The sequence below is a fragment of the Microtus oregoni genome, unplaced genomic scaffold (assembly GCF_018167655.1).
Source record: "Microtus oregoni isolate MIOR12 unplaced genomic scaffold, Mior012 000029F_ref0000214, whole genome shotgun sequence".
Classification (NCBI taxonomy): Eukaryota; Metazoa; Chordata; class Mammalia; order Rodentia; family Cricetidae; genus Microtus; species Microtus oregoni.
The window spans coordinates 13,091,621-13,112,731 of NW_024543088.1; the positions used below are offsets into that span (position 1 = coordinate 13,091,621).

General features: G+C 47.1%; 1 protein-coding gene across 4 annotated transcripts in view; it reads right to left on the reverse strand.

Moving 5' to 3' along the window:
- Stard13 (StAR related lipid transfer domain containing 13) overlaps positions 1-21,111 on the reverse strand; it is a 211,046-nt gene that overhangs the window by 7,649 nt on the left and 182,286 nt on the right. For 3 of the 4 annotated variants that reach the window (XM_041677811.1, XM_041677810.1, XM_041677812.1), the window contains exons 5-10: positions 17,858-19,218; positions 16,309-16,482; positions 15,001-15,160; positions 6,922-7,120; positions 1,514-1,724; positions 804-918 (exon numbers count right to left, since the gene is read on the reverse strand). In XM_041677811.1, coding sequence (XP_041533745.1) covers positions 804-918; positions 1,514-1,724; positions 6,922-7,120; positions 15,001-15,160; positions 16,309-16,482; positions 17,858-19,218 — 2,220 coding nt within the window. Of the gene's footprint in view, positions 1-803; positions 919-1,513; positions 1,725-6,913; positions 7,121-15,000; positions 15,161-16,308; positions 16,483-17,857; positions 19,219-21,111 lie in introns of those variants that run through there. The other variant, XM_041677813.1, reaches the window with a different exon arrangement.

The following is a 21,111-nucleotide window of genomic DNA, read 5'->3' on the forward strand; positions in this document are numbered from 1 at the left end:
AGCCAGGGAATGGAGGAAGAGCAAAGCAGTGAGCTAAAGAGATTCTGAGGCTGACTGAGGAGACAGAGTCATGCCTCTCCAGTCAAGGGCGAGCATGGGCTAGGCCATCTTAGACCAGGGTCTAAGAAAGTCAGGAAACCCAAATAGGATTTGTGAGCTGATGTTTATTATCCCAAACACTGGGAAGCCTTCCTGATCACATGTTCCACTTTGCTTTTTATTCCTTTTGGCAAGCGTGGGCTCAGCCAGCGTCATTCCTCCACACACACTGATACATGGAGGGAAAGCACAGTATGACTCAGACATGCCTTCACTACTCGCCGTACAGCTCTCCCGCCGACAAAGGCCAGTGTTGCCATAGAGAGCGTGCCAGGTGTCCCCCCACTTGCCTCTTGAATGCATGGTCGGCTCCGGCTACAATCATAGGCTGTCAATTATCCTAGTGACAAGGAGTACTCAATCATACTCAAGCGCACGTGCATACGCATACACAGAGAAAGAGAGACAGGCAGACAGAGAGACAGAGGAGGACCCTAATCACGTCTTGAAGCAAAAATAAAAGGTCACGTAGCTGACCAACTGGCCTTAAGCCTGACCAAGGAAGGCAGTTCAACTGTCTGCATGAAAAATTGTCGTGATGAGCCCCAACTGCCAGTGGCTGTCAAAGCCTGGACTATACAGCTAGCTCTTCATAACTCCTGGGGGCGGAGACCAGAGCTGCAGTGCACATGGCTGTCGTCGGAAAATGGAGAGCAATCATCCCTCTCCTCGTTCCCAACCTGCTGCTAGTTCCACAGCCTCACCTCAAAGAGTCGGTTGCACTCTGTGATCATGTGGGCGAGCCCCTGGGCTGCGGCTAGATTTTCATTGAGGTCCTTCTGATCTGGCTTCCCGGTGGCGTATTTCTTTTGGATGACCCTGTAATCGAATATGAGTGTGCTAAGCAGATCCCCAGTCGGAGTATGTTGGGATACCCGGGCCGTCCCATCTGTTTGCTGTTTATCCCCAGATGCTGCCAAGATCCCAGGCTTTCTCCTTTCCAAATAAAAACCAGTGACCGCACATTTTTAGATGCTCCGAGGCAGGCTGGCAGGCTGACAACTCACAGCCAAAAGCCATGGAAAAGTACAAAGACAGGAAGAGCTGTAGGTGGAAAAATTATGTTTCTTTCTCCCTTTGAAACTGCTCCACTGCAGGTTCCTGTGCCTTGCTTTTTAAATATAGCCTTTTAAAACCAATGATTGTAAATTTCTTTTTATGTATGTTCCTTCTCCTTCCCACTCAAATAAAATAAAGCAAAACTTGGACTTTCTGGATTGCTACTGACGTCATTCAGGGCTACCTCAGTAGTGCTACGCACCTCAGCCCAGGAATGAGGGTGCCTCACCCCCCCGAAAGCCTTCTGTCTGAACTGTCCTACAACAACACTTTTGTTTAATTTTACTTCTTAAGAAAATGGGCCTTGGTGGGAGACCTGGTTTGGGAACGGCTGACAGTGATGAGGAGAACTCACCTTGGCGAGCTGTCTTTCTTCAGTAAGTTAAGGTGAAAGAGGGAGGGGGCCAGGCACACGGCCAGGTTCATGGGCGTCATCTGATTCTCTTCCACTAAGTTCACGACGTCATGGAGGAAGCACAGGAGCGTCTGCAGGGCCTCCCGGTTTTCATCCGCCAGCAGCAGGATGGCTGCCTGCACAGCCTGCAGCTGCTGTTCTTTGGGGACATCTGAAGAGAAGTGGGTGTCAGGTTGTTAGAGGAACAGAGCAGAGCCGGTGGGGGAGAAATGCATGCACTCCTCTTCCAGACAGAAGACATGCAGAGACATCATCTGTAGTTAATCTGAGAAGTCACAGTGAGGGGCAGAGCTGGAGTTCGAAGCTCATCCGGGCAAACTCCAGAACCCGTCTGAGTGTGCCAGAGGTACTTAGAGCAAAGCCACCACCCTGTGTCTCACACTCTGAGCACCAGGCTCGTCTCTCTTCATATTGCTATGTTAGTGGAAGCTGGTGATGGATTGGGGCTCTGTTAGCCTGGCTGCTCTCTTGCTCACCCTCTTTGCCAGGCAGCGCTAGGGACAGCCAAGGTTGGGTGGGACTCACTTGTGAAAGCCACTGGGTGAAAAGACAAAGACCTGGTCCTTCCCCACCACAGTAGAGCCCTAGGCCGTGTTGCTGGTGTGCTTTGGTGAACCTTGAGCAATCAATGGCTGAGCTGTTTGCCCTGGGCCACTCCTGGGGAGCCAGTGCCTCATGGATGAGTGGATCCTTCCTGTCCCTACAAGTCACCAGACCTCAACTTGAAGAAGGCACTGATCTGACTGACTTTGAATGGTCACCAAGTGTCACCTGTTTGATGAGGAACAGGAACCAGGTTCCCTACAGCTCTGGGGAGTAAATAGCATCTCTCCCTTCCTCTGAAGGGCACTCTTGTGGAGGTGGTGGGCACTGATCATATAGGCTTAAAAAGTAAATGGCTCAAAAACACAACGTGGAAAAACAAAAATCACAACAAATTGGGAACGAGGGTCTGTATTTTACTGTCCTCTTGACTGTGATTGGTTCATGATCATTTAGGTTTGATTCAGAGACACAGGCAGGAGCTCGCTGATGAATATGACTGATCTAAAAGAGCCACGCCCGGGAGCGGAAGTCTTCATAGTAAGGTGCTTGTACTCCTGAGGTACGGGGCAGTGTGCTCATGACAGTCCCTTGAGCTTTCAATTGTGCTTTATGATGTACACACTATCTCACTGTATGTCACTGTGCCTTTAATGTAACAAAGAAGCACACACTCAGATATCAATTACTGGTAGAGGTGCCCGATAGAAAAGAATCGGCCCTGGCTGCTCTAGACACGCAGTGTCTGGGATCCCTAGGCTGGAGAAGATATGTGCTTCTGTGAGTGTCTGTGCTGGGCTCCCCTGGCCCTCTCTAGCATTCTGCAGGTCAGCAAATCCAGATGTCTTGGAAAGAGTAACCACGTGTTAGGGTTCACCCTGTCGATTGCATATTGGCCAAAGGTGTGACTGGGTTTTCTGGAGAACAGCACTTGTGTCTGAGTGACAGTGAAATGGTTTTTTTTCTTCCCGGGCCTATGCGGAAACCAGTATAACTGATGATGTAAGATCACTCATAGCCATGAACTGCTTGTAAATGCGGCCAGGGAAGGTGTCCCCTGTGTGGGCGTGTTATCTAACCTCAGCCTGTCAAACTTTCCTTCCGCTCCAGCTTTTGCTCCCACGCTGTTCTTCTCGAAGTTACTGGCGATGTGCATATGCCGTCTCTGTGTCTTTTCTTTTCCTGTGCTCCTTTGTCTATCTGAAAATATGCATATTCCGGATTCTACTGGCTTTGCTCATTATACCACACTTACTGTTACTCGTGGCATTGTTGTGGTCCCTGTCTCTTTCTTGGTTCTTGGGAAATGGTTCTAGATCTGTCCGTGTTAAGTACCATAGAATCTATGACCACGTGGGTGGCGACCTGTCTCTCACACTCAGCTTTCTCTCCTGACTGCTTTGTCTCTGCTCTTGGTCCTTTCTCCTTTCCCTTTCTATGTCTCCCCTCCATGTCCCCCCCAAACTAGGCCACCAAGTCTGAAAGTCTTAGGGTGTCTCAGGTCCCTCACCGTCCTCTCTTATAGACTGGTAGGATTAAGATCTTCTCATGACCCACCCAACACTGCGCTCAAGTTAAGCCTCTGATGGCATCAAGTGAGAAGACAGAGATACTTTTTTTCTTTCTTTCTTCCTTTCTTTCTTTTCTTTTTCTTTCTTTCTTTTTTTTTTTTTTTGGTTTTTTGAGACAACATTTCTCTGTGACTTTGGAGCCTGTCCTGGAAAGAGCTCTTGTAGACCTGGCTGGCCTCAAACTCACAGAGATCTGCCAGCTTCTGCCTCCTGAGTGCTGGGATTAAAGGTGTGCGCCACCACCACCCAGCCAGACAGAGATACTTTGGAGACCAGGGAGGCAGCCGAACCTGAGTATCAGCTTGGATACCTGTTGCTAAGCCATGGAATCTATCTGTTGGAACCCCAGGAGTGTGCCAGCTCCCTAAGCTTCCATTCATGTCTACCTGGTTCCTCTTACTCACCAGGTCCTGAGTCACAGATCCAGAATCAGTTCTGATGAATTTTCACCCTTGTGACCCACTTTCCTTCCCTTCTCCACCAACAAAACACACACTCCTTTTGGTTATGGGCTGTTGGGAGGGTTGGGCCCTCCCACGGATCCAGGGATGAACCATATCAGCTCATACCAAAGGTGGTCCGTCACTCAATTCCTCTTTCCATGGACTGGGTTAGGGTCATTGTAAACCAGTTTAGGCTGATGGGACCAGTGATGACGTTAGGAGTTTCTGTGAGGTTCATGTTCTCCATGAGAAGAGACACATGTCCAAGGAGATGCTTGGCTTTCTCTTGGTGCCTCGCAGTGTGACTTTACGGAGATGTGGCAATTCTGTGAATTCTGTAGGTTCTGGCAACTGTGCTGAGACTGAACCACTCCGTAAGCACACTTCGTTGTAGTCTGACTTTGAGAGCGGCAAAGACCCTGCTGTCCTAGCAGCACTGGACTGTAGGTTTACCCAACACTGGCATGGTTTAATTTCACTTTTCTTCATGCCATGTGTACTAATAAAACATTCTACTTGTTAAATAACTATTTGTGTGTGGGAGATCGGTTCTGCTTCGGGCGTTGTAACTAAGTCTTCCAATATCTGCTGGCTCTCCAGGTTGTACCAGATCAAGTATAAACCTCTTGCCCTAGTCATTAATGCCACTTTCGTGTGACCCTGGCCTCCTAGATTCTCGGTGTCCCCTGGTGCAGTGCTGTGTATTTTGCATTCACTCAGGACTGATGGAGGAGGGAAATGATGTCTATGTGTTACTTTCATTGGTTAATAAAGAAACTGCCCTGGCCCTGATAGGACAGAAAATTAGGTAGGTGGAGTAGACAGAACAGAATTCTGGGAGAAAGAAAGCTGAGTCAATCAGTCGCCATGAATCTCCCACTCCATACAGACACAGGTTAAGATCTTTCCTGGTAAGCCACTTTGTGGTGTTACAAAGATTATTAGAAATGGGTTAATCGAGATGTGAGAATTAGCCAATAAGAGGATAGAACTAATGGGCCAAGCATAGTTTAAAAGAATACAGTTTCCATATAGTTATCTCTGGTAAAGCTAGCCGTGTGGGAGCTGGGTGGTGGGAAACGGCCGCAGCTCCTATTACACAGGACAAATCCCCTGCACACTTCTGACACAGTGATTTGCTTTGTCCACAACGTGTTCCTTCATAACGACCTCCAACCATTTCCTTCTACCAGGTTCCCATTGCTGGCCTCAACCTTCATGGATCTGTCTTTGTAACCATTCTTTTCCTTTTTGGAACGGATGCTCTCCAACTGTACTGCAGTCATTTATGCACTGGTCTCACTTCCCTCTAGTCGAAGGTCCCTAAGGACAGACATTGAGTGCCACACAGTCTAAGCTCTGCAGCGCTCAACGCAGCCCCTCTCTGTAAATGTTTGCTCCGATAAAATGGAGCCCTGCTTTAATCTGGCTTCTTGGTTGCAAGTCTAGGGAAGAGCTAAAAAGATATTTATCTCTTGGAAATAATTTAGCTTTAGCTGTAGATAGTGCCAGCTTCAACCCAAGGGCTGATTGAATGCAAATACTATATCCATAAGGAGGTTTAATTGAAAAACAGAGTGTGACCTCTTCCTGCAACACTGCCGTGAACATTTTTTGTGGGGCTCCAGGAGCATAAATTCAGCTTAACCTATTCACTTTGACAACATAAGATTTATTTAGTGTGCCACCCTTTATTCTGTTTTGATGGGTGGTACAGTCCTCCCTGAACTGTAATATTACGCACTTCTTAAACACATGTGGTACAGGGTGTCTGTGGCAGCGGTCTTCAGATTGGATCAGTTCCATCTCGGCACCCATTTGAGGAATATTTTGATGAAAAAATCGAAGTCTGTAGACCAGAGTAATTTTGCCCTAAGAAAAGATACTTGGGCCACGAAGCTCCTTGCCAATTTGTAATGATATCATTATCCTATGGAGAAAAGGCCTACCTGCTCCTTCCTAATGCCTGCCTTTGTAACTACGTTTAGCAGAATGGGCCTTTAAATCAATTGTTCTTCTCATTACTACTTTAGCTATAGTGGCTGAGTGGAGAACTACTGATTTAATGTCACTTAAACCCTTCCAAGTGAAAATGTAAGCTAGCTGAATTAAGGTATAACCTTGATTCGGTTGCTTACATATCACCAGTTAAAATACATCTGCTTCCTTGTTTGTTTCTAACTGTTATAATTCACTTGACTCTGAGTCTACTATCACATTTTATATCAAAGAGAATGCTTACCTTCCAAAAATGAAATTAGGTTTAACACGCACACGCGTGCACACACAATTCTATTAGATACTGTTTTGTTTTAAATACATTAGAAATAGATTGGAAGTTAGCTTGAGAATCTATACAAAGATGTACTGAGTAGGCATATATTGATCTTGGGAAGGTATCCTCAGACACATACAAAGAATGGCATGGAGATATACATAGCAAACCGAGCAAAGGCTATTTCTGAAGAAGTAGGATTGTAACTTTTATATGCTTCTTCACAAATTCATGAATTACTTGTATAATTAAAATTCCATCTCTTGTAGGGCTGGGGATGTGGCTCAGAAGCTGAAAGTACTGTTTTCACAGAGGAACCAGGTTTGGGTACCCACATGGTGGCTCACAGCCATCTGTTACTTCAGTTCCAGGGGATCTGATGCCCTCTCCTGGCCTCCACGGGCACTACATGCATGTGGTGCACATACACACATGCAGACACACACATACATAATAAATACATCTTTAAAATTCCACCCTTTTGACAGGTGGGCCCACTGTGCCATTGCTACTTACACTGATAGATGTGGAGGAAGGTCTCACTGAGCTTGTTGGTGAACAGGGGCTCAGGGAGGTCCCGGAAGAACTGCTTCACCATGTCTGCCACGTCATATGCAGACTGGTCTTCGTAGCTCACGTTCTCAGGGAAGCTCTCATTCATTTGACGCAGAGCATGGATTCGAGACTTCACTCCCGACTTGCGGAAAAGTCCCACCTGAAATGAGTCATAAGGACGTGTAAGCCTGGTCTCCTTTTGCCTACAACTTCTTTCTTGGGGTTGGAATTCTGGATGTAAAGAGGAGGCCCAGGGCCAGGACTGGAAGGACTGGATGAGCTAGAAAACCATCCTACCTCCACAATTCTGAGTTTCCAGTAACTCAGTAACTGAGTTTCCAGTTTAGGTAACAGTCAAGCATTGACCCCCTTCCTGTCAGATACACGGATAGTATCCCTCCCACAGAGCCCCAGCGGAGACTTAATGTCCAGACACATGTGGATGTGCTTATGTGCTTTCCAAGTTGTAAGCTCTTGTAACAGCATAGGTGTGACTTGACTCATTTTTTTTCAACAAGTATCCATACAAGGATATCTCCCAACAAGAGGTTTGGTCAAAATGATGTACTTGGAGAATGGAAACATTTCAGAGATGCAGGCATATCCCTATAGGGAATGAGTCTATGGGGAACCGACTCCTAAAACAAAACTTTGTAAGCTCACATTCTGAGTTCCTCATTTGATTTTCTTTCTTTGAAATACTTGGCACCTGTGATGTGTTTCTCACATGCCTGGAACCTGACATGATCAGCTGGGGTGTGTGTGACTGGTTCCTGGGTGGCTTTTTATAGACAGTAGCAGATGTGGGAAACGTAAAAGCAATGGACTGTTAAGCAAGAAAAGAGACCTGGTTTTAAAAAAGTAGGTAGAAGCCACTTGGTAGAAATTCCAGTTCCTCTAGGGTCAGCACTTCATGAAATCAAAATATGTGCTCAGGGTTGTACTCAATGCTCAAAATTGTGCTCCACTTATCAACTGCATTGATTTAAATCAGCCAGTTGCGTAAGAAAGTGAGGCTGAGCTGGGCGGTGGTGGCGCAAGCCTTTAATCCCAGCACTTGGGAGGCAGAGGCAGGCGGATCTCTGTGAGTTTGAGACCAGCCTGGTCTACAAGAGCTAGTTCCAGGATAGGCTCCAAAACCACAGAGAAATCCTGACTCGAAAAAGCAAAAAAGAAAAAAAAGAAAGAAAGAAAGAAAGAAAAGAAAAGAAAGGCTGAGCTGTGCACTGAGTGAGGCTGGACCACTGCTGGCTGAGCTTGCGTACTCAAGTGCAGCTGTGCACTCTTCTGTAGAATCCAATCTGTATCCTTTCTTTTCACCTTGTCTAGAGACTATGGATTATGAAGTTGTCTTTGTAAGACCCAGACCCATCTCTTACATCCCAGTGTGTAGACTTTTTCATCTTTAGACTTAGACCCCTTGGTCCCTGATAAACAGAAAGTGATAAGAATAGTTTAAAAATAATGCCCTTTAGACGTGTAAAAACATCTTAGGAACCCCACCACACCCAAGAAGACTGGACCTGATAACCAGAACCCAGTGCCATCCCTCACTCAAGATCACCAGACAGTCCTAGAACCACAGGACACCCATTGGACAGTCTCTAAGCAGAGATGAAGAGCAATGCTCTGCTCTGCACATCAGGAGAGATGCCACCTGATCTGCCCTGTGGCTGGAGAGTCTCCTGCAGGACCCTGAACTTCGAATCAGAGACTTCCGTTCGAGACTGGACCTTACCTTCAGCTAAGATACATTACACAGGTGAGCAACTTCGGGGAGATAGGCTTAGAATCATAGTTAGGAGTTTAGAGAGTGGGCCTTGTGTGATGACCCTCAGCATAATAAAATATAGCTTTTGTCATACTAACTATGCATATCTACCTTCTAGGTCACCACACACAACAATTAAAATACGAAAATGATAAGGACCTTAAGATGGGCAAGTGAGGCGATCAGAAACCTTATGGTACACTGAGAATCCTGAGAGGAACCGGGTAAGGTCCAGACGTCTCTAGGAGCCCTCTATCCCAGACTTGCCCTACCCAAATCACAGCTGAGCTTTCCTTGGTTCAGGTATATGAGCACTGAGTTCTCAACACTTAGCCTTTCAGTTTCTGCTCTCTGCTCTGAGAGCAAGGTGGAATGTTTCTGAGTGGTGGACAGGTGGGACTGGCCATTGCTCTCTCCCAGATACCTGGGGAAACACCTGTATATAGCTGTCATACTAACCCTGGCGTCTCGTGCTTGTTGCTCTAAATGAAGGCAACAGTATCACCGTCATCATTACTTACAGGAACAAGGGGGAAAAAATCCAAGCCATTAGAGAGTTTGAACATGTCAGCTGCATAGATAAGGGGGAAATTAAACGTTGCTACATTGTCTGGTCACATGAACAGAATTCTTAGGAACAGCTCTTTGCATTCCAGGGCTTATCACCAAATTCCACAGATCAAGATATTCAGGCAGATTCCTTTTTAATGTGCTGGTTACTGTGTTCCAAGTTTGCAGTGTCTAGAAAATGCCATCTTTCGCTATATTTGGATGATTCTCCACATCGAATCTAGAGAACATTTATTTTTCCTGGCCTGGCAAGTATTTCAAATTGCATCACAGAGCACAGGAAGAAAGCATTCATTGTCAGTAGGAAAAAAAAAGAAGAAATCAAGATAGGTAGCAGGTGCTTACTGAAGTGAGCTCCAGCTTCGATTTGTTGACATCCTTGAGTCTGTGTAATTCTGGAAGCAGGCTCTGAACTGTCTACACCTCACTGGGCTACACAGGCCTTCCCAAGATTGCAGTGCCCTGAGGGCACTTAAGTGTGACTCACAACAATTTATCCTCATTTAATTTTTTCCCCTCCCAGCAGAGAAGCTTCGATCAGGGTCTATAAAAGGAGTACTTGTGTTGCTTCCGCCCAACTCAGTCCTCGGGCCTCTGGGGTCCTGTGGCTCTTTGGGAGTCTGCACACAGGTACACCCCGGATGCCTTCTTTGTATTGTTTTGTTCCCAGGTTTTCTCTTTTGGCAAACACTGTGATTTCAATTATTACAAATCTGTCTGGGGCTCTCTTTCATCCCCGAGCACACAGGCTGTCTGGAGGGTGGTAGGGAACTGATTCACTCCGCTTTAGATTCCAGCAGAGACTTCCTGCTTTGTCCTCACCTTCCAGGGGATGTGGGAAATACCCCCTGGGTTCTGTGGAATTTGTTGGAAGCCTAGAAGAAAAGCTGCTTTCCTACACTTAGAGGCAAAGTGGCTTTAAAAACCCCAGATGAGATTTTAGGTACAGTAGCTAAGAATGACCCAAGAATTGCAGCCTTCAGGAAGACACCAGGCAGCTGATGAATGAACAAGCCAGGAATTCTTGTTGTCTGAGGACTGCGGTTTTTGTTAACTGCAGTCAGCAGTACTGGGACACAGTAAGAAGACTAGCCTCCTGAAGGTGTAGTTCTGAGCCAAGGGCAGGGCGTCTCCTATCTAACTGTGAAGGACAGCTAAATGCCAATAGCCTCCAATGCAAGGATAAATTTGCATTTTGGACCTAAAATGCTGTGTTCTAAGTTCTAAAAACAAAACAACAGAAAGTGGGTTTTTTTGTTTGTTTGTTTTTGTATTTTAAACATGCTCCTTATGCCTGCTATTGAGAGGCGACCCAAGACTTTCAGGTCCTTCTGAGTGAGATCCAAGAGGGCGACATGTCTTCCACTTACTTCTATGCCTGTCACGAGTGGATGGGAAATCCAGGCAGTCTTACAGGGACCCAGAGTTTGCTGAAGGCTCTGTTGTCAGTTTTGAGATTCTCAAAATATGTTAAGGAGGGGCTGGAGAGACGGCTCAGTGGTTAAGAGCACTGGCTGCTCTTGCAGAGGACCTGGGTTCAGTTCCCAGCACCCACATGGTGGCTCACAGCCATCTGTAACTCCACTTCCAGGGGTTCTGATGCCCCCTTCTGGCCCGTGTGGACATCATATGCATAGTGCACATATACAGTACACGCAGGCAAAATAGTCATATATATAAGATTAAAAACGACTAAATCTTTTTTAAAAATGAAAAAAAAAAACAGAACAAGGAATCCTATTATTTTGTACTGGGTTCCAGAGATTACACAGCAGGCTGGCTCTTTACCTGCCTTCTTCAACATCCCCAGTACCCACTTTAGGAGGTAGGTGGTGCTGCGCTGTGAAAACCCACTGCGCAAGTATCTCTTGTCTATGAGCTCCCTGCTAAATGACAGAAGGACGAGGGCTGGGTGTCCCTTTGGGTTACTTTCATTCTTTTTCTCTAAGCCCAGCAACCTAAAAGCCAGGGCTCCAGGAGTAGTTGATGTAGAAGGTCCCGGATTATCCCTTATTGCTGCTCAGGTAGTCAGCTGGTGATGTGAACAGCAGGCGGCAATGTAGAGAACACTTCCACTGAAAGCGAGGTCTCTTCCCAGAATTCAAAGGCGTTTAAATCTTGTGGCTCCATTAAAAGGAGTGGCTGGACGGTGAGTGCTGCATTAGAATTCAAATTTATCTAAATAGTCTTAAGTCTCCTCCTTGGCGTCCTGTTGATGCTAATCCTTGCAGGGCTTAATGATGTTTATCAGGACTTCCATTTCCTCTTCTTTAGAAATGGGCTCAGCTAATGAAGAAAGGTAGGCTTTATTCAAAAGTCATAAGTAGAGTATGTGACGGGCAGCGACTCTGCAGTGTTGGCTTAGCCTTTCCATGTAGGAGCCAAAGATAACCTATGCTGCAGCGGATGGGTGGTTTAGGACAGCCAGGAAAGCTCACACAATAAGGCAAGGCTGGTCCCCCAGGCCACCATGTCTGAATACAAATGGCTGACAATGGAAGGCCACCTGTATGGCTGACAATGGGTATGTTGCCCTTCCTCAAATCGAAACTGCACTGCGCTGGGGAGGGAGAGACAGAAAGTGCTGGCAATGCTTTGTGGTCCTGTGCTTTGACAGCCTTCTGATGAGTGCTGACATTCCAGGCAAATGTTTAGCTTTCTGGAAGGGACTCCACCAATTGCAGGTGGCCTCCCACTCAGTGTTCAGTGCCACAGCCTCAAGGCAGTCTCAAATGATGGTTCTCAGACTGTGGCTTACAGGAAAGATGTTTGGGGGACTTTTGGGTCTTCCACAGTCCCGGATTGAGAGTGCGAGGCCCTGTGCAGAGGTGAATCTTGTCAATTCCGATGAGACACCATTGGCGAAGAAAGAGCATCTACTTCCCCTCCCGTTCCTAGCCCTGCCGCCTGCTCTTTGGATTCCTTAACTTTCATTGCACTAGATCTCCAAGGCTATCTTCCCACTCTGCCTGATTCTCTTGGCTTCTTCCTGCTTCTCTAGCTTTCCTTGGTTCTGCTCTTCTCTTACCTCCCTGGCACATGGAGGGCACTGTCTGTGTGCTCCCCTGTAAGTGACATGCGGAGGGAAGGCCACACACAAGGCAGGGCCATTGCAGGGCTAAAGTGGATGGTGGCTCTGTCCCTTCAGACATCCTAGAGCTACTTTCTCGTGACTGACTCAAGAGAAGCATGGCCTTCCCCGGTGGGCTGCATTGCTCATCAGTGTCCATTTCCCTGACAAAGACTTTCCCCCACAAAGCTCTGTACACAGTGGGATTCTTTGAGACTGATACTGGGGAGAAGCCAGAAGTAGGGCTGAAGAGGGCTGTATCCCCGTTTTCCTTTCTTCCTACGATTTTATTTTCTCTCCACAGTTTTGGCTTCAGAAGGGAGATGGGGCCAATCACAGGGGTGATTCCAGTGCAGACATCACTAAGAATGCATGGGGCGGGGCTGGGTGAGGGGTGTTTTCTATCCAGCGGCATTACATTTTTTTATTTATTTATATCCAAACTGGTTCAAGAAAGAACATGACTGACAGTGATCGACAAAAGGTTCCTTGAAAGATATCAGAAAGGAAAAATGAAAAAGAAAAAGGGGTAACTGCAGCTGGGAAGGAGGTTGCGAGGAGTTTGTGGCCCAAAGAGAAAAGGGACCGACATTTAGGACAGACAGAATATGCTTTTGGCTCTGAGCTCTCCAGCAGGCGGTACACAGAGGAAAACACACCCAGTTAGATGAACTTGGAGTTTACAATACAAAACTCAGGCCAGTAGGCCAAAAGAAACACATGGTTCTCAAGTACTGAAGCCCGGGCGGAGGGGGCTCTTCCTCTCATTCTCACAGAGAGGGCACTAGAGGACATAATGGCCAATACAGTCAATCAAATCTTGACAATGGATTTATCAATGAGGGTTGTAGTGGGGAGCGGAGTCACACCCAAGTCCCACAGGGAAAAGCCCAATGGTGCAATGGCAGAAACAGTGAAAAGTAAAGTTAGGTTTGGGAGATGTTGGCCTCCCAGTGGAGACCTGGGTGTGGATACTGCGTCGGCTAGGTGTGGGAAAAAGAGGCAAGGAGAACAGAACTCAGTATACTTGCTGGAAACACAGGTTAGTATGGGGGACCCGACTGTGGATGACCGCATTTCCTTTAGGTGTTCCTGAGCGTATGTTGTTTGTCTTGTGAGTGGTTTTGCTGGCCATGCCTTGGACATACACAGTCTTTTAGATCTCAGGAAAGGACACAGTTAAGAACTCAGAGAGAACTATGAAAAATGTGTACACTTTTACAAAAACCGAGAGACCTGGCAAAGTGTGTTTGCACTCAAAGCCATCTACTCGCCAGAAAACAGAATCTTGGATGTGTACCAACAAACCAGCCCAATGTAACTGGGGCCATAAAGTTATATCAGAGGGCATGGCTGTAATACTTTAGCCATTGGAAAAGAGGTCCGAGTGTTTTCTTAGTAAAATGCCTATAGGAAGTTAACTCTGATTCTAAATGTGGATTCGTGGTAGAACTGCTACTGGAAAAAAATTACAGGTCAATAACCAGGTTCATGGGCTGGCTCTGCTAAGATGCAACAATACATGCTAGACACTTTACGCTGAAAACAGAAACAGCCACCCACCCAAATGTCCCAGACAGTAGCCACCTGCCCTGTACTATGACATAAAAAAATACGCAAACTGTCCATCTGCATGTTGTCTGGCTAGGTCAAGGGCGATTGCCAGGTAGGTCAACCCAAGATGCTTGCAAACTGGCATTCACTTCATCAAGATGCCATTATGATTTTCAGTTCGGTCTGTTTTGATATCGCTACAAGGGTCAGAGCCAAGATCTCTGAGTTCGTGGAGCATAGCCCCATCCCGCCCACCGAGCCCAAGGCAAGGGTAAATCAACAAAGCCTGCCCGAAGGCTGCTGTGGGTTTCCCTTCACCTTAAATGAGTGAGGCCGCTACACAGCCACCCTTGCTCAAGGGGCAGTCTGTGAAGCGCCAGGGCGGCTTTTATTTGGGGTGGAGTATGGAAAGGAGGAATGGATGGGAATTTATAAACTATGGGATGGATCTCATTCTGTGCTTGGGTAGAGCCCACCACTATGATGGTCCTCAAACTGTCCTCAGGCCGAAAACAGTCTGAGTGTCTCCTTCCTGTGACCCTTTCCCATGCCCTCTCAGGCAAGGGGCTGTTGGAGTCAGCTGAAATGGCTTTCACATTCTACTTGTGAGTTTTGAAAAAGAAAAATGTAAATAAATCTGTTTTGCTCACTGTGCTGCTTTGAGAAGTTAATAAAGGGAGACATAGACCTGTATTCTGGTTTGTTTTTTTTTCTCTTCTTTGTTCTTCCAGAAACTACATAACTGGTAAAAGAATGCTGCGGGCTGAATAATGGCTTTGGGGTAATAATTGAAAATGTAGTGTTGCCCACAGCTTGCGTCTCAATTTCAAGGGAGTAAACTAGACATTAGAGATACACGTTATTACCGTCAGCTTCCTTGCTTACACAGTAGCCAAGTAGCCAAGGAGGGACCATTGTCCAAAGCCAGATAGGGACCTAACCTGGCCGTATTAAACCGTGGCATTGGAGACATGAGTGCCGTTTACTTTTGGTGAGGTATGCCTTGTACCGGATAGGCCCCACTCAGTCCGCCATCCCCTCACCCCAAGCCCATGTTTGGGATTTACCACTCTACCTGATCCAGACAGTTGCTACGTAGATACCTCAGTGCTTGTTGAATGCTCTGAGGCAGGGGCTGTCCGGTTCTCTGGACATGGACTATGAGAGGAACACCGAAGACAGCCTTGTCTCTGTAGTCGGGAACCTTCATCCTCTTCATGAACTTTGGAACGGACCTGGAATTCACAGAAACCAGGTCATGCAAGGTCCCTGGGGCGCAGCGTGCTGAGAGGCTGTGGAAGCAAGCGAGAGGGAGGCCAAGCTCCGGTTGGAATACCTCAGAGGCAAAGGCAGACTTCAGCCTTCTCTACGTCAGTCAGAGTCTGTGGCGCTCTACACGCGGCTCTTGCCTACATGTCATTTCTGCTAAACAGTGTGATTCACATTGCCAAATCGTCTTTGTAGCTCTGTTTTCAATGCAGGGGTGATGGGCAATTTTCCAATTTAATTGTGACTGAAACAGCTCTCATGTGACGAACACTTAAAACTCCCCCAAACGGAACAAAACAAAGCGTATGTAGAGCTTACAAGAGGAAGAATACATCTGGTTGGGGTTGAAGAAACTGAAGGGGGGGAAAAAGATGAACTGTATTTTCTTGGCTATGTCTTTAAGTTTTCCAGAGCTAGCTCTATATTCTAAAGGGAATTTTAACGTGCATGCATATATATTATGTTTAACACACATGTATATTGATTTGATCACACAATTTATAACCTTTGACATTTTTATAAACACAACATTGATTCTTCTATACATATGACATGACATAGTGCTTTATGGTTTTCAAGTCCACTCATTCATTCATCATCCACAGTAAGCCTACATACACTATGGATTTTATCAGCTCCCTAATTCCAAAGGCGTACTGCAAAATCTCACTTTTACTTGCCAATGGAAGCAGACACGTACTTGAAGGATTAGTGGATCAGTGCTATAAGGGGTGGGCTCTGCACCCGGCCACGAGGACCAGTGACAGATGGCTCCCCACAAACTGCCAGCCATATTTTGTGGCAGGTTCTTCTCTAACTCCTGTGTTCACCATTTGTCACTGTTTGCTGGCCTTGCTTCTTTCTCAGGACCTGACTCCCTTCTCTGGAAACCACCCAGGAGCTACAAATAAAGCAACCTTGTTTCCCGCGTGCTTCAACGGGACTAGCCCGGCTGCCCAGAGGGCAGATGACAAGCAGAAGTCTCCATGGTTTCCAGGAAAGGGAAGTGCAGATGGTGCTCAGCTCTCCAGACACCGGCATATAAACGCTGGAGGCTTTCTGCAATGACACAGTTAGCTCTGAGCATGTGCTCGCCTGTGAACATGCTACATACCAGGTCCAGCCGTGCTTGTTAGACATGGAGTACTTCTCCATGATGGCTGTGAGACGAAGCAGCGAGAAGCGCTGGAGCAGGTTCAGCTGGGCCGCCGTCTGGCTGCTGATGTGCGGGGTGGCTGGAGATGCCTGCGGTTGGTGTGAGAGGTGGAAGCTGCTCCATCGTAGTCGCCTGGAACACAGAAGGCCAGCGCTGTCAGTCACCAGGTCGAGGGTAACTAAAAAGCTCCAGCCACCTAGCCCTTTGGTACAAATGGCTACCCAGGAGGTTCTGAGCCAAAAACATCACAGAGCAAAAGGAACAAAGACAGAGCGGTGAACTTGACAGCTTATATAAACCCAGAATAGGGTGTGTTGATTATTTCATTTAAAAGTAGGAAAGGCTGTACAACCAAATAATGTGGGATTTAAATAAGTGATATAATCCTTTTTAAAAAGCCAAAAAAAAAAAAAACCAAAAAAACTTTGCTTATTCTCAAATTCACTTCCAAAGTGTCCAGGGCAGTTAAACCAGGTACATGAGCGCACGCGCGCGCGTGTGTATGTGTGTGTGTGTGTGTGTGTGTACCTGGATGTGTGAGAAAGTGAAAGACGACAGAAAGGGACTGAGAGACAGATGGAGGCAGAGACAAAGAGATAGAAGAGATAGTGAGACAAAGAGGCAGAGACATAAAACAGAGAGGAATGGGGGGAGAATACACAGGGGAGATTCTCCAACACAGAGGCTGTAGAGCATTTTCTACTTTTTATGCGTGCCTCCTCACTGTCCTTTGTGGTGGAGCTGGCATCTGGAGGTGACAGGCACAGATGACATACCCCTGAGTCCTACAATACATCCTTGCCTCAACTGGAACCCAGGTGGCGCCCACCGATGGCAGGAGTTAGAGACCTCGGTTCGTTTCTCAGGATGCTTCTGCACACTGGTTTTGTCTGCTGTCTGAATGGTAACTGCAGCAGCACAAGGCATAAATACACCTCACCTCTCATAGAATTAAAAATAAATCTTGCGCACAGGGCCTGGGCCACAGTTGTCTGTGATCCTCCATTTACAATGCTTCTTTAGATTTCCCTTGAATAAAACTAAGTTTGAAACAAAGGTCAAACAAAGAAATGGATGTGTACTGACATGGATTTGGTCCCTCTGTCTGTAAAAACAACTCTGTTGAAATAATTCTTAACCTTGTGTGTGCTTACCTACCTCTACCTACCTCTACCTACCCAGGCATTTGCACAAACAGGCTGTCCACCTATGTTAAGGAAATAACCAAAGAGGATGAAGAAATGGCTCAGCAGCTAAAAGCACTGGCTGCTCTTGCAGAGGACCTGGGTTCGGTTCCCAGCACCCACATAGCAACTTACAGTGATCTGTAACTCCAGTTCCAGGGAATCTGGTGCCCTCTTCTGATTTCTGAGGGTACTGCACACACATGGTGTATACACACACACACACACACACACACACACACACAGTGATAAGAAACAAAACCAAAAAAACACAGCCACCATAGCAAAGAAGATTCATAACTTCATAACAACATGTGACCCACCTGTTTGGCCTGGTCAGAGAGGCCCCCACACCAGAGTCCCTTCTTTCTTTGACCCCGGCAGCTTCCAATTCATTCAGAGAAGTTCCATCCCTTTCCACGTCACTGGGTGTCGTCTGACCTTCTGAGACTGAGTTGCCTTCAAAATCTAAAGTGATCTGGTTAGGAGATGGAAACGGGGATAAGGCAGGCTCCCCCGCGAGCACATCGTGACTTTGCAGTTCGGGTAAGATATCTTTTGACCAGTCATCCACCACTTCTTGGATGCCGTTGACATGCTGCAAGATGTCATCCAGCTGTGGGAGGAGGCCATCTTTTTCCAGGTCCAAGAGATCTCCTGTGCTGGCGTACAGATGTGAGCCAGGGACATTGTCATAGATACTGACCCGACTGGCTCTGTGGCAGGACGCCATGAGTCTGGGTTCCCTTATGCCTGGGCCCTGTTGTCTGCCCAGGGAGATGCCTCCGGTCCTCCAGTTAATCCCATTGCTGTTGTCTGAGGGTGACAGGCTTTCTATAGAAAGTGCCTTGGGGAACGTTCCTGGTTTGTGATCCTTGGGAATATGGACCACCAAGTTTTCTTGGGAATGAAACCCATGCGTGTGGTTTTGGTCCCCTGTATCTGGTGGCGCTGTCCCTGCCAGCACATCCAGGTCCTCCAGGTACATCCCCCCACGCTTGTTGGCCTCATGGTGGCACTTGCGCTCCTTCGTACATGGAGTGCTCACTCGGCTGCTATTCTCCAAGGGGCTGCTCTCACCACTTGACTTACTGGAGCAGGGAAGTGCTTTCCTGCAGGCAGCTGGAGGCGAGGTCTGCACATCGCCATTGGGTATCGGGACGTACTGCATGGCCTTAAAGGACTCTGGCTCCTGCTGCAGCACAGGTCCACTGATGACCAGGCCACCTGTCCGCCCTGACCCCTTATGCCTCCCGTGTGCTCCCTTAGCTCGAAGGGTATCCATGCGTTTCAAAAACGACTTGGCTCTGGCCCTGGCGGGTTTCTCATTCTTGGGGTGGGAAGGGTAGCCGAGACTGTCTCGGGGAGACTGTGGGAGGCCGCTGCTGACCAGGGTGCCCTCTAGAACTAGCGGGCCGTCGACACAGTGTTGCCCTGAGTGGCTGCGGCTGTCGCTGCCCCCGCTGCTTTCGCTGTGAATGGAGCAGACCTCGGGTTCACTCAGATCCGTGAGCACACTCTCGCTGCTGGTCGTGTTTCTCATCCTAGGGCCTCCTGGGGACCCGTTTCTGTCTGCCCCTGGGAAGAGCGTGTGCAGGTCATCCACACGGGACCACCTGCGGCTGGTTCTCTGGAAAGTCCATTTGTTGCTGATGCAGAGATCTTCCTCATCCGAGTCGTCACCCTGCAAAAGATACGGAAACCGCTCATGTCCACAGATCATGGCCACATGGTGCTCCCATCATGTTCCCTCTGTCTTCCTATATATGTTGGCATATAAAATTTGTGTAAAATATATGACACTTCCATTCACACATATATACATACACACACATAAACACATACATAATTTTATTTTCCAGTACTTCCTTTGTTTCTAAGGCGTTTTCCTTCTGGTTACTGAGTGTGCAGGCACCATCTGACCAGACAGTGGTGCCAGCAGCAGTAGGTCAGCACCACCAACACAGGTCAGGCACTTCTTTCCTCTCCAAACACCTCTCGGCTGAGTTCAGGGGCGACTATTCATAGCTCTCCTCCAAACCTCAGCCTCACTCCATCTGGAAGGTGACATTCCTTACCTTAGTCCCTAAAATCCTCAATCCTTGTCATTCCTCTCCTAAGCGTCACCAGTGGAATCACGGGCTGTACTCTGAAAAGTAGTGAAGTCGGCACCAATTTAGGCTCACACTCGAAGAGAGTCCCACCCAGCTGCTCTGGCGACCAGGCTCCTCGCTTGAATGAACTTGGATCATAGTGCCTACGGCTGCGCACACCTTCCAGTTGCTGTGGTTGCAAAGTTTTGCATTCTGCATGCCACACACTGACCTATCTGTTTCGTGATGGAATTTGCAGCCTGTGACACACAGAAGCCTGCCTTCCCCGAGGCTAGCCGTGTCCCTGTTTGTTTTTGTCTATCCCTTGAGCCCAGAAATCATTTACTTCCCCATGTGAAGGAGACATCGGCTCCCAGCCCTCCTTACCATGGTTTTCACTAAGACCCAACTTGGAACCGTTTTTCAGATCAATTCCCAGGTTTGTCTTCACCCTCATTGTCTGACTTGGGGCCCTTAACACTGCTCTCTGGATGTACTCTAGGAAAAAAGCTGGGTAGAATCCTGATCTCTGGAATGTTTCCTGTCTCACCAGCTTCTCAGAGTGTGATCCATTTATTCAGCTCAGAAACCTCCAGTCTGAGAGCCTGCTCTCAGCTGGAAGGAACAGGGCCTGACTTTATTCACTTTGCTCGTAGTTAGATGCTCCCGGACACCATGCCCGTAAGAATCACTTAATTCTATTCTTACTGTTCATTGGACTTATTTTCCTTTGGCATCTGGTTAAAAGCCCTGGCTCCGAGTGACCATGGTACCACAAGCCTCTCACCTCCTCCGAAGGAACTTCCCATCACCTCCAGTCAGGCTGAAAATAGTCTCTGACTCACAGGCTTTCCTCGGGGAATTAAACAAGGCTGTGCATTTAGCAGTGGGGTTCTGTTCTTCCCAATGTTTGTGCCATTGCTGGTCTATCTTTTCACTCATCTGACACCCACTTTAGTTCCCTAACCTCCCGATACGTTGTTTAAGGCTAAATACAGATTCACAGTCAGTGATCAGTGGACGCTGCTCACAGTAGGCTTAACTCACGCAAAGCCAATTGGACCCAATCGCAATATTCAAGCCTAAGGCGGAAGAAGCTACAAAGTCAAAGGCACTTCTAAGAATTGTATGGCGGTTCCACCACAGTGGGAAGATTTAGCTTTGGTTTTTAAAGGACAAATTGGTGTAAAGTTTTGGTGAAATAAACTGAAAAATTAAAACTCCATGTACACACAGAGCTAGGAAAACTCGAAATGGATTTTCTGATATTTTCTAGTTCCTTTCATGATTTTTATCATAAAACAACAACAAAACAACAAGAAAATATCAGAGCTGTTGATGCATAAGTAACCACCACAGCTGAGACTAAACTTACTGGATTTCATAGCACATTTTTGGGAACTTGTGAAAAGATGACAAAATTTTAGGGCAGGCAAATGAAGGAGCCACTACCTTTAAAGAAATAAAAATGTTTAAAAATAGAA